Raw genomic sequence first — 14,613 nt, forward strand, 5'->3', positions numbered from 1 at the left:
TTTTATTCCTTCAGGTCCTCAGGTTCGTGCAGGGCACAGAGGAATAACCAGACTGGAGTTTAACGGGAAAACAGACTTATAGCTCTAGATCTAGTTATAGAGTCTATGCAATCTACTGCTTCATATGTTGTGCAGTGTCTACCCGGTGTCTAATAATCAACTTGTGTGGCAAAGTAGCGTAAAAATAGTAAACATAATGATAATGGTTTTGCTTGGTATGCAGCATGGACACTATTGACTCCTGTATTCAGTCTTTGTGCGTGAGTTTCACGCCACCAGGTTGAAGGCAGCACCGTGGAAATTCACGTCGTGTCTCCACAACATTCCAATTTTCCGGTGACCGCTGATAGTAAAACCTCTGCACCTGCAACATCTTATTAGATCAGCCAGACTGCTTTTTAAAGGCAAACAGTGCAGGTATTTTAATATATATTTATATATAGACTATACACGATAAACGCCCTAGATGCTGGAACAAAAAAAGCAGACGAGGTTCCAAGTGCCTTGAGGACACTTTTACACTTTTAGCATTCTTTCGCTATTGTGCGTCAGCACTTTTTGTCTTCATACCAGCCTCAGTGAGGCACCGAGGAGAATCGCGGGCCGCCCCTTGTCCTTGCTCCCTCGCTTCCCGATTTTCCACACTTTCCGCTGAAAGGAACTGAGCCTTGGGAAAGTCATAGCAGCTGAAACAATGTATTGACCATAGGATCACCGCAGTCCACTGGGCATTTTGTGCTCAAACTGACCATCTGAAAATAGGAAAAAAGGGATGAATCATCTTACCAAGATGTGTAACAGAACTATCGGCCGGGATCTCAGAATAACGCAATAATAAAATAATATCAGCAAAATGTTCACTAAGCTTTTTTTAGTATGAAAACATCATAAATTACTTCCTTTATTCCTTAGTTTTTGTATATGTAATTGGCATGTTGTGTAAAAAAAGAATAAATGTTGTCTTTAATAAGGCCGAGAGACTTTTTATAGTCTTTACTTAACAAAAAAAGTTTTATGCACAAGCAAAATTCTCATATTTACTATTATTATTATTATTATTATTATTATTATTATTATTATTATTATTAGTAGTAGTAGTAGTAGTAGTAGTAGTAGTATAGTCCACACTGTGATAATTTTTCTTTCAGTCAATTAAAATAACATTTGGTGTTATTTCTTTTATATAAAACTCTAAACACAACATGCCACATGTTGTTGTTCTGACAGCACGACAAAATACAAAAACTGCTAGTTGATTCATTCCCTAGCAGTGGGTGATACTTTAAACGAGGGCACGTGGTGTGGCCCACAGGAACTCTGCACCCCGTAAGAATTTTTTTGAAGCACCCATTGAAAACAAACAAAGCAAAGCAAAACAAAAAATGCAGACTCAGTAAAAACTGATTAACAAAACGGTGTTCATTTTTAACTGATATTATAAAACACGCATGAGATATGAAAGTTAAAGGGTTGTGGGATCGAAGTGGGACTAAGTAAACAAGGGCTTATGGCGCACTGGATTTTATCGCTGTCGTTTTAAGGTAAACGGGCTCAGGTGTATGCAGTTCATTCAGTAGATGTATGGAGCTGGTTGCGCACTTCAGTAAAGTTTATTTGAGAGACACGCGACACAGTAGAGAAAACCTGTCTCACACTGCCCCTGTTCTCCTGCTTGATCCTGTGTACAATGCCTGTGTTGAAATGAGTGAGGCCCTGCTAAAGGAGGGGCATATTTGTATTCAGTCTATAGAGGCCGAGAATGAAAAGAGGCCAAATTTTAGCGGTGTTCCACTGATCTTTTCTTTTGCTCTGATTTGTAACTACAGTGTGCATGAAAAGACTCCTTTCAGTTATAAACTGAATCAACACTAGTTCCCTCTTCATCCTGCTATGAAATGGTAATCAGTCAACTTCTACAATGTCCCTGCTATAACCCTTTTACCAACCGGACATTTAATTTAATTTAACGGGCTTCTGAAATCCAAGGCTGATGTTAAATGTATTGCCTTCGCAGAACTAAACCACAGCCGTGAAGTCCCTCAGTCGAATGAATTGAATTGGCAGAGTTGTGTCAGGAGTAACTAATTGAGTAAAAACCGAAAAATTGTGGGACACAGTTCTGGTGTTATGCTTCAGCGTATAATCGGTATGAAACTTGGCCGAAATGCTCTGGGTGTAAGTGGGCCTTCTGATGTCTTTTGTCCAATATCCGTCACATTATCTGCCTTTTCACGCTTGGTTTTTACACAGGACCGTGGAGGGCTGATTTCAGCGTGGAGTCATTGCATCAAAACACTCGCCTGTCTTGTTATTCTGTGTCACAGAGGAGCGATTTCCCCGCTGATTACTCGGTGTAATTTCAATTAGTGTTGGATTTTTCGTTAGGACAAAGGAATAAAAAAAAAGAAACAACAGAAACAAAACTAGATTTCCAAAATGAAAACAGGCTTGTTTCTGAAGTGGCGGAATGCAATCAGGCTTTGAAACTGTTTTCTTCCAAAACCGCCTCACCTCTGTCATAAGTTCTTACGGCATCATCTACCCATGAGAATAGCGCAGCGAGAAACTTGTGTCCTCAACGGGCATCATAATACAAGTGCTATTAAATGACAAGTTAAGTGTATGTTTTTAAAAAGGACAGGTCCTTCGCTCCACTTTTACTTTTCAGCCTCAGGCCATTCATTAACGCGATTGGACCTTTGTCATGGATTCCTGCCGGAGGGGACCTGACAAAGATGCGGTAATAATTGGACTATTGGGGAACTTGTTAACAACAATTAGTGAGGTAATTATATAATTACTGCAATAACTGTTTTCTTCCTAAAGGGAAAGTGATGCATTTGCAAGCCAATAGGCTTGTGCCTAACAGTAGGCTACATGGGTAGAAATACAGAGGTCACCTTCATGTTAGGAAACGTCAGAGTAAAATAGTTTATTTTAAAAAGTAATTAAAAACTATAGTTTTAGAGCAACATTTATGTTATATAGAAGCTATAAAGGAATGCTTATTTACGTGATGCAAGTGAAGTGTATTTAGATATATATAACAGGCCAAGAAAAAAGTAAAAACAGCAGAAATGAAATCTTTAGTATTATAATTATATCCACTTTAGCCCGTGTTATGGAAATACATTGCAGGTTATAGCCACTCCTCATGCCTCGCAGACCTGTTATAATATGCAAACTTGGGCCCAAAAGTTGGCTCACCGTGAGCGGAGCAAATCGATGTACCGCCTCCCATTCAGATGGACCCGAGGCAGCACTGGTGCACCCAAAAGGCTAATTGTTGAGCAGCAAGGCCACAGTAAAGAGAGCAGGTACACGAACAGGTGCACTGCAAAAGTAATATTGGAAATATTGACAGGATTTTCTGAAAAGCCACGCGACGGACCTGTTGGCAAAGCTCTGATCACACATCAAATGAAAACGGCATCATGAATTTCTATAGACTGCTCCTCGGGTTATTTAAAGACTTCTTACTTTGGTTTGGCAACATAATGGCCTGTGTTTGCTTGTGTGTGCCGGGGTTACCGCATGAAAAGGACAGAGGTGCACATTAACATCGCTTAAGGTTTTCTCAAGGGCCGAAATGAACTGACTGGAAAGTAACTTTATAACTCGCTGGAGGATGAAACCTTTGTTGGGCTCTGTTGTGAAAGACACAAGAGCCTGACAAAAGGAGGGCGCCTTTGTTAATAAACACTAAAGCGCAAGGGTATTGATGTGCCTTGAATTGCAAAACATCTGCCATTTACTCTGAACGACTAGAGCGAAATTTAAATGAAAATAACCAAGCAGCCTTTAGCACGGCTACAGACACCGCGTCTGTAGCCGTGCGTAAAACAACAGTCATATGAGCAACTTGGAAAACCCCCCCTTTTGTTTTTCAGGTTTAAAAAACATCAAACCTTCCTTTGTCAGTGTGGCCAGATGGATCAACACACGACGCCCTCTTTAACTGTAATAGTGCAATACTTTTTTTTTCTTTGCAGACGTTTAATCTAGTCTAAGTTCAACTCACAGTGTCTTACTTTAATGTTGACAGGTCCCTATAATGATAGAGGCTTGCTGGTGTGACTGCTTGTTGTGAGTAGAAAGACCACTGTGAATAGAGCTGCACGGACAGGTGCAAAAGTATTTCAGATGCTTAAGGGACTTTCTGAAAAGCCACGAGCTATTATGAAAGTTGTAGGCTCTGGTCAAATAACAGAAGACACAGATTTCCTCGGGATATTTAAAGGCTTATTAAAAACTCTTACTTTGGTTGGATACACTAAATTACGTGTTAATATTTAACAAAAGACCAGAACAAAAAACGAAACGAAACACAACCCCCCCCCCCCCCCCCCAAAAAAAAACAACAACAAACAAACAAAAAAACCAACCCAGCGATGAGACAGTTAAAGGCTTTGTGTTAAGGATGTGCAGACTGAAAAATTGCTCAAGTGCAGTCATTTAATTAGCCGTTAGAACTTTTAAACTTAGATTTAAAAGTTTCACTAATATTCCAGTTTAACTGTTCCTAAACACAATAAGGAATTATTAACCCTTAACACTGAACTAATGGAAGCTATATGTTAATCTAAACTCGTGGTATGGACTCTGACCTTCGAGTGATCTGTGTCTTTCGATTAAAAAAAGGTATATAACGTTTAAGGAAAATCCCATATGGACGCCAAATGCAAATTGCCTCCATTAAAATGTGTTTTGTTTTTCGCGTTTGGGGGGGGGGGGGGGGGGGGACCAGTTGCTGACCAACTTTTTTTTCCCATGGTTTTCTCTTTATCTGGGCAAAGTGGAAAATTGAAAGGTACAAGTGAAAAGGCGTGGGGCGTTACCCTGATTTTCCTCGCTCTATATTTTGTCAGACAGAAATGTGTGCCCCCTTAGCTGAACCAACTTTTTTAAGGAAAGAAATTCATTCAATGCGAGGCTAATCCAAGTTTAAATTGTTAAATAGAAAAAAGCTGTTGGAGTCTGTTGTAAGTTGCAGATAGTCATATCACATTGGAAGCATAGGCTCATTTCACCCCAGTTAAATTGCTGAAGTTGGTAATCACACTGAAATTCTGCATAACATCGTGTGTGGCGAATGTAACTCTGAAATCAGTAAGAAATTGTCAATTTGCTGGTGTCAGCGTATAGCCCTCCAAACGCGCCATATGCCATGCTAAGTGGCACCATTCACCAATTCGTTCCTACTTTCACGGTCCATCCTCCCCTTTTCCCTGCCAGGAAGCTGAATGGCCACAACAAAATGGCAATTTACCCTCTCGAATTGCTGCATACCCCCTGCGGGGAAGGCTCTTTCCGTTTCACTTTGCGGGGCATCCCAATCCTACTAAGCGTCACGACGTGAAACTTTGACTTTCAAATGGAAAGAGAAGTGTTTGACCATCAGTGCTGTCAGCGCTGTCTCAATAGTTTGTGTCTGGCTATAAATTTGACGGGACATCAAAGAAGAGAGTAACAAAACGAGGTTGGAAAAGAGGCCAAACAGCAAAAGTACACGTAACTAAATTAAGGAATATGAAGGGAAACGTTTGATCTCTGATCCAATAATAGCCTACAAAGAAAAACGAGTGAAGATCCTTGCATGTGATCATCTTTAAGATCACCAATAAACGCACACACAAAATTTTTTATGTTCTGTAGGCATAAAATGCATCCAAATGAAATATATATCTCCCCTAAAAATGAACCATGTTCATCGATGTCAGTAAGGATAAGCGAAGACAATAAGGTTTGTATTTCTTTAATTTAGTTTGTCAATATAACTTCACTATGAAGGCTATGCCTGCCAGCTATCAGTTTTACTCACGTTTACTGAATACCCGAACACCTATGGAAAAATCAAGCTGCTGGTATTCATTTAGCTCTTACTTTTAACTTACCACCCACCTGAACCATGCTGCTGAATAATCGAGAGTTAGTGGTTTAATTCACACCTGGACAGCCCGTCTCAGAGATGTCTGATAGGTTTTTGAATGCATTGGGCCTATTTTTAAAATTAAATTGAAATAAAAGTATGTTCACAAAATGACGGTCAGTCACAGACTGGAAGTTATTCATAGTCGATGTAAAGCGGTGGTAAGTGTATAAATTCACAAGCTCAATTTGCCCAGAAGCCTGTATTCACTATCCAATTTTTGACAGTTCTTCACTGTAACATGTACAATTCTTTTCATAGTGCAATACAAAACTGCATATTTTTCACCAGAGTTTGGCTTTGCACTGGCAACGTTGAAGTACAGTATGGTTGAACCAATGGCCTGCTTGTAGGCACACTGTGAAGTGATGCCACCAAGTGGTCACATTTGTGTTACAGCAACCAAAAAAGAAAATAGGAAAACATCTTATTTCATGTTTTTTTAATCACTGATTTTTACACAGCTGTTCATGAAAATATCAGAATTAGTACAGAATTCATTCATGTGTATATTTACTTCATGCTTCAAAGTGATGGAAATGCATATAACTTTAAAAGATTTTGAAAACTATACATCCATTCTTTAACATGATATACATAAACAGAAACCATAACCCCCAAATAGTTAATTTAATCTTGTGCCAGAATCCTACATAGCTGACTACAGATATGAGTTATGTGAAAGCTCTTTAGAATATAAAGCACATTTCTAAAAATAAAATTGTTTGCTTTAAGTAACTCAAGCATGATTTACATATATTTCAAAGAGGATTTGACATTAGAGCATTGAACTAAAAAAGATCCATCTATGACTTCTCTATCTGAAGTGATTGATACATTTCCTGAAGTGAGCTACTGGCTAATTGTTTTGGTATAATTTTGAATGAGACCTTGGAAGTACTGCTGTGTGTTTTTGTGGGGTTGAAAAAGAATGATGAAACATTTTGGGAGGAAATACCAAAACAGAAAAGAGTACAGGCTGGAAAGTACAGCCAGGGCACTAAGAAGCTGTATGTACTTCCCACGGTAAAGCATGCACTCTGTGGCGAAGATGATCCAAGTGAGGATCAGCAGGAGGAGGCAGAAGGTTATTGCTTTGGCCTCATTGTAGTTTTTAGGAAGGTTTTTGCCCATGTATGAGAAAATAAAGCAAAGAGTGCATATTGATGACAGTAAAATCACAGAAGCTGTAGATGCTTGTAGACTGATGTCACAGCTGAGTATGATTTTGTCAGGGTACCAGGATGTTTCATTATAGGGGCTTGGAGGTTTACAAGAATAGCCAATAACGAGGAAGATTGCTTGAATGACAAATGCAACAACAATGACCAGCCACTGTCCGTTATATTTTACCCACCAACTGTGGAGCTTGGGGATCTTGGCTGCTATTTTAAAAATGCAAACAATCTGAAAAGAGCGCACAACAAAACATGCTAGACAAATAGTGTAGAATAAGAGAAATGGTAAGTATCTCAAAGTACAAAGAGGGACTGTCGGCTTACCAAAATGAAAGAATACACTAAGATTACTCAGACTTAGACAGCCTAAAATTAAGAAGCACATTGGTCCACCAGCAGATCTGACGACAGGTGTGTTGTAGTTGACTGAAAAGAGAACAGACATGGCTAACGTCATGCCCACAAATGCACAGGCCGCTACGAAGACCAATGTAGCCACAATATCTGTGGCTGATATGTACTCCACAGCCCGCAGATTACATGATGTACTTCCCTCTTCAGACCATTCGATGTCCTTACACTTGAGGCAGGTGTATGGACTCTCTGTTTTACAAGAGACAATAAACCATATTAATAGATTTATATTTGAAAATGTTCAGTTTTTGATCAAATTTGTTTGCATTATTCATAGCTTCATTACACCCAAAATAACTGTAATAACTGAAAAAACTGCATCAATACTATTGAGGAGACAGTGGTCCATTTAGTTTTTAAGGATCAAGGTGAATCTTTAAAACCACGTGAAATAAAAGTATAGTTATCTTTATGGGAAGAAACAAAGTACTAAAAACATTGTTACGGCACTTCTGTAGAATTTAGATATCTGTACTTTACTCTTTACTTTAGTATTCATTTTTCTAACAGCTTTTTACTCCCTACATTTTAACACAATTGTCTGTGCTATTCATTAGATTTTCAGAACAGGCTTGTTACTTCGGATTTTATGCATTTAAGGTAAGTTTCTCCCCCCAACATTGAGTGCCTTCCAACTGATTTGAGCTTAAATGGAGCTTATTGAAATAACAGAAGAAAGAGGCAAAAAACACATAATATATAATTTATGTATACTGTTTTGTATGATTTATATCATTATACTCAGGGGTTAAAGTAGGACAGAATGATGCATTCTTTATTTGTTTTTTGGTCCAGATGTCTGTAAGTTGTGGTCGCAGTTAGTGCTATATGATAGTACAAATTCAGGTATCAATCCAATACCACGTAAGTACCGGACCGGTATTGCTGATTCCAATACTGATACTGATACTTACAGCGTATTTAGGGGGGGAGAACAACGTCATGATTTACTTATTTTCCACAACAATGAGTTAACATAAGAAAGCAGTTTTTTAGAGATCTGAAATGTAAATGTGCTTGTCTTTAAAGCTTTTTGAGTCAACTTCTGTTGATTAAATGTACTATATTGATGAGACCCTACAACAGATTTTAGTGTTTCCCAACCTGCCACACTTTAATTCCTGACTGTGCTCTTTCTTCTTAGGTGTGAAAAAGTTTGTATTTCCATTTACTAAATAAAAAAATATATTATATTAATACTTTTTATTAATACTTGTGCCTTTTCACTTTTATGTGAGCAAAAGAAGTTAAATCAGTACTTTGTTTTTTTAATCAAAGTTTTTTTTTAACACATACTGTATATCTAAACTTGTACTTAAAGAAAGTATGTACTTTTGCCATGATGAACCTGTATATTTAGTCACGTTGCAAACCATTACCCGTAATGTTGACGTAAGTTCCATTTGCACAGATTTCACAGTCGAAGCAGCATTCATAGATTCCATTTCGCTTTTTTATATATCCTGCAGGACATTCTGGGGAACATAAGGAAGTAGGTACCTGTACAAGACATATATTTAGCACATAAAATAAGTAAAAAAAAAAAAAAAGCATTTCTGAAGGGTAGCAACAGATTGGGGAGAAAAACCAACACAAAAAAGATGCTTTATATACAACAACAAATGCCAAAAAACCCCTGAAAAAAATAAAATAAAAACAAAGGATCTTTGATAGTGTGTTTTGACTTTGGTTGGTGCTGTTAAATCATCTTGAGACAAACAAACAAACAAACATTTTTCATATATTATGTTTAACTAAATGTTGTATTAATAACAACAACAACAATAAAAACTTACTTCTCCATTGGTGTGCCATTCAATTTTGCTATCATCCACGAAGAAATGCACTTCTGAATTAAACTGATAAAATCCAATCTCCTGTGCATCACCACTGTTATTCCAGAAAACTACTGAATAGGATCCTTGCTTTAGATTTCCGTTGTCATCAAACTGAATACTATTATTTACAAGTGTAAAATTTGACTTCCTCAGCTCTGCTAGAACCTGATGTGTGCAGAAAAAATTACACAACCATTAATTCTTTGTATTTAAAAGAAAAAAAAATCATATATTGATGATATAGATAGTAGACCTAAACTTTTTCACAATATGAAGTGACAAGTTCTACAACTATTGAAAAAGAGTTTGGTTTCAGAATTACAACAATACGTCATCTCAGTTTCAAACCACTTGCAGGCTATTGTTAAAAGATGGAATTCAACACAGTAGAAGGCAATTCCCTGTTCTAACTGCTTAGAAGCATAGAGAGTACTTTCTGTCAGTAATGACTTGGTAATATTTAGGTAATTTGGTAACAAGAAAGTAATAATATAGAAGTATCAAGTTATTATCAGTATCATAAAGTTCATTAGCAAATCATTATCCAAGAAACCAGTTGGTAGAAGTATATAGTTTATTATAGCATATAATATGATACAATGTATTAATATGGTGGTAGTAATATGATAACCTGTGCATTTAAATAAAAAAAAGAAAAGAAACACTTGTTGTAGTAAACTCGTAAAATATAATAAGGTAATATTGGTCAGTGCTTCAAGACTCTGGGACATATTTATCCTATTATAATGGTAAAACTAATCCTACATTGGTCCTCAGTATTTTTATTTGTTTCAAGATGAAAATGCAAAGACTGTGTTTTAATGTTGTGGCCTATTACCTGGAAGCATGTGGTATTAACCAGAAATCAGGGATGCAAAATGCAAGACCGCCAGTTTCTAACTACTTATTGACATATTAGAAAAAAAAAACCTCCAGGAAGTGTCATGACTACCTGGAAACATGTGCAGTAGTTTCTACATTATAACCTGGATTCAGGAGTGCAAAAAAACCCTGGTTGTTAAAGTGTGTTTAACTGGAAAATGAAGCATATATAATCAAAGGAGCTTGCAAAGAAAAGTGTCTGGACTTCTTTAAGTTGCTTGAAGACGTTTCACCTCTCATCCGAGAAGCTTCTTCAGTTCTAAGGTCAAATGGTGGGGAATCCCAGATTTAAACCTAGTGGGAGTGTCCCCCGACAGAGGGACAAAAGGACCCCCTGATGATCCTCTAATTGCCTGAGCCAGTTTCACACCTCTGCTCAGGTGATTAGAGGATCATCAGGGGGGTCCTTTTGTCCAATAACTTGTACTGTATTATAGTACATTATTACCACCTTTACATAACATTATTAGACAGTTCTCAGGATGATTAAAAAAAGGCTTGTATACTTACAATGTAGGGGTACACTGTGATATTGCTATCACATTTGTCAGCTCCACATCGTAAGGTATTGTGTAAGGCATGAGCAATGGCATATATGGCAGAGTAAATTGCAAAAGAGTATGATGGGTCTGCAGCAAAGATATCCTCAGGATTCATGCAACTACAGTTACATTTCTGATTGCAAAATGTGTCTTGCTCTGCATATTTACAATGAAGTTGGGCTTTGGAAGAATGCAAAAAATCACTAAAACCAGGTATTGTCACTACTGGCTCAGCTACTCCAAGTACGGTTCCAATGTTTTTGATTCCTTTCATTTTGGGGAGTTTTTTGTTCAAGGCCCATGCATCCCCTGCTATCCACACCTTATTTGTCACATTCAGTAGCATTGCTGACTCAATGAGAGGTTCAACATTGTTTTCTAGAGCAAAAACAATAATGACATTTATCTGTTTTGCCTCCATCTGTTTGAACGTTTGAGTGTAATTGGTGCTGTCACTCAGGCCTTTGGAATATGGTAGGCAGATCTCAGTATCCTTTATCCTCTGAGTGAACAAATCCAGACCATCATTACCATAATCATCATCACTGTTAAGGAAAGCAACCCAGCGCCAGTTGAATTTTTGCAAAATTCTTACAATCACATCTATCATATTTAAATTGGAAGGCAATGTACGCAGGAACGATGGATATTTTGCCTTATTTGAGAACACAGAAGTAGAAGTTGCATAATTAACCTGTTAAATAGAAAATAATAGAGAATTTGATCATTTTCAGGTACAATAAATAATGACAAAAAGAAGTCATAATCTTTCTATAAAACTGTTTTTGTCATATTATTTGTTAACAACTTACCATAGGAACAAGATTTACCATGAATAGCGGGGCTACGGTCAGGGATTGAGTGCTTGTGAAAGGACCGACCACAGCTATTACTTTAGACAGAACACTTTGTTTGTCACTCCAAGGTTGTATTGAACCATTAGCTGAGATTAATTTCAAAACACCTGGAAAATTCTGCGTATCTGAGCAGTGGTCAAATATGTCATAGCCAAGAGATACATTTGGCAGTAAATTGGTAGAGTTATTAACTTGCTCTACAGAAAATCTTATCATCTGAAATCTCCGATAATTTGAGAATGTGAGTGGTTTACTGAGGACAAGAAGACAAGAGAACAGGATTAACCATAAAAATCTGAAATATTGCTTAAAAGCTTCGTATTTCTGTAGTTTTGTTATTATTACATAAATTCAATTGAACAAGGACACAGATCAGATTAAATTCTATACTACGTAGTTGGACTTTGTAAAGGCATCCAACTAGATTTATCATAAAACTTACGTGGTGCAGTCGAGAGCTTCTGGTCTTTCATGATACACAGAGCCAGTGTCGTCATGAATGTGAAAAAGTCCACCTATCAAATAATCCCCTTCCAGCTGAAACTCTGACGCTGGGACAGTATGTTGAGTGCAGACATGTAGAAATGCTCCTAGCAGACAGAAAGATTCTAAAAAATGTTTCATTGCTGAAGCTCTTTCTTAGTGTTCTGTTGTGCACTCTACCAAAATGTGCCTCTGCCTTTAGTGAGTTATAATACAGTGATGACTGTCCCCTCCCGTCATCATTTACATGCACATGGTGATGCTATAAATGGTTGAATGAACTTTCACAAATCAGTATGCAAAAGCATCCAAGCTGCTGTTTGTGCACAAAGTTGAACAACCATCACAAGCAAATTAGTGTAATGCTTCTATCTGGAATAACTCAATTAATCATTTCCTTCCTTTAGACATTATAACACATTTACTTTAGATTTTATTTGACTCCGTGACAGATATGAGGTCTTTAAAATATCTTTGTCTTCTTTGGGCGCAACCAAAGCTAGAATTCTGAAATGCTGGCATAAATACTGGCATAAAACGTTTGGGCCTTGATTTAAAAGCCCTTTGGCTGGTTTTATGTTTTTAAATCATGTTACACTATCACAAAATCATTACATCCACCGTCAAACTATTTATTCGTATTTGTAGATATTTATTAAAATGACTGAAGCACACTAATGCTAACTACAAGCTGCTCTTTCCACTGCAGAAAATGTGCCAAAATGCATTTGTCCTTTGGAAGAAATGTGTACTTCAACTAAGATTGCACTAGGTCAGAGCAACAAAAGACAGAAAAACAACAACTCACCCCTTGATCATTACCAAACAGTAAGTGACCACATCCTCTTACAAATGATCCCTGTATAATTTAACATGTAACCACACAGGCCATTCAAAATTTGCAATCACTCAGCAGATGTAAGTGGTGAATGACAAGAACCCTAACCCAAATTTGAAGGTAACTCCCTGTTTGAAGGGCAGAACTTTCTGGTTCATATTAAGAGATAGGTCTCATCTGGTGAGACTGTGGGCTGATAAACAAAAAATGTGTTTCAACTATAACTCTGCATTAAGACCAAATGCAACAAAATATTACAGATAAACTTGCTTTAACTAGCAATAGTCAGTAGTTTGAAACACTTTCATATAGAATCAGTTATATGCTAATGGTTAAAGTCATTAGGTCATCTGTTTGTTTGTACTTTAATCCCAAAACATTTTCTTTACTTTATAATTAAAAGTGCATCTATTGCAGTTACGTTAGGTTTTGTATTATTATTATTATTATTATTATTATTATTATTATTATTATTATTATTATTATTATTATTATTATTATTATTATCACAGTTTCCTTCACCAAAACATTGCTTTGGTGAAGGAGACCCTGTCTTTAATGATAAAACATAGGTATGATGCTGTATATGCTGAGTCTGAAGGTGTGCCCATGAATATAAAAATCCCTCCATGGTACACAAATGCCTATGACTTTTTTTACTCTCCACCTTTGGCGAATTATACACACACGTGTAAAATGCCATTAGTTGGAAGGAAGATATCCTTCACAGCCACTGTATTCAAATATGGTGGAGGAACATCGGAACATACAGCAAACCCACTCCTATGTATTTTTAAAAGATACATTTTATGTTTATGAGAATGCATCAGTTTGTTGGAAGACGTAATTACACACTATATCTATGAATACATTATGCTTTTTTTCCTAATAAATAATGCCAAAAAATGACCTTTAATGTAAAGCCTTGTTGTTAAAGCATCCAGTGCTTCTATCAGTGCACTGTGACATCATGACATCAAGAACACTGGACATTTAAACCTGTTTCCTTCTGACATGCAACATTGTCAATAAACAGTTTGCCAGAATATGATATTAGAGGTGAGATAACATAAAATTACATTATTACTTCTAAATAATAGAATTGAAATTTAAGGATGCTTGAGTACCCTTAAAAAGTGTCTAAACAAGCAGCAGAGCAGTGCTTTTGTATAAATGCTAGGTAAGTTTGCTAGAACGGGCGATTAATGATGGAAACCCCACAATTTATCATGAAAAGAGGCATTTTAGAAATCCACATTGTAATAAAGATGCAGCTACAGGTACTTGGACTAAATTCAGAACAATGAATGATAGTATACAAGGATGTTTTTAGTGAGATGTTGTATTACTATACTATACTCTAGGGCACAGGTGTCGAACTCCAGGCCTTGAGGGCCGGTGTCCTGGATCCAACACAGCTGATTTAAATGGCTAAATTACCCCCTCAATGTGCCTTGCAGTTCTACAGAAGTCTGGTAATAAACGAATCATTTGATTCAGGTGTGTTGACCCAGGATGTTATCTAAAACCTGTAGGACACCGGCCCTCGTGGCCTGGAGTTCGACACCCCTGCTCTAGGGGGTACAGAACATCACTGAAAAATGTAAATAAACATCTCATGTCTTATCTACATGATCACTGATTTGTCTGTA

General features: G+C 37.1%; 1 protein-coding gene across 1 annotated transcript; it reads right to left on the reverse strand.

Moving 5' to 3' along the window:
- Positions 1–6,365: 6,365 nt before the first annotated feature.
- Positions 6,366–12,290, reverse strand: tas1r2.2 (taste receptor, type 1, member 2, tandem duplicate 2). Its single transcript, XM_026153488.2, has 6 exons — positions 12,083–12,290; positions 11,596–11,893; positions 10,752–11,477; positions 9,318–9,524; positions 8,901–9,021; positions 6,366–7,710 (listed from the first exon to the last, which is right to left on the reverse strand). Exons 1-6 carry the CDS (start codon positions 12,262–12,264, stop codon positions 6,782–6,784), a joined length of 2,463 nt encoding a protein of 820 aa, XP_026009273.2. The 5' UTR covers positions 12,265–12,290; the 3' UTR covers positions 6,366–6,781.
- Between the last annotated feature and the right edge of the window lie 2,323 nt (positions 12,291–14,613).

Source organism: Astatotilapia calliptera, chromosome 20 (assembly GCF_964374335.1).
Source record: "Astatotilapia calliptera chromosome 20, fAstCal68.1, whole genome shotgun sequence".
Classification (NCBI taxonomy): Eukaryota; Metazoa; Chordata; class Actinopteri; order Cichliformes; family Cichlidae; genus Astatotilapia; species Astatotilapia calliptera.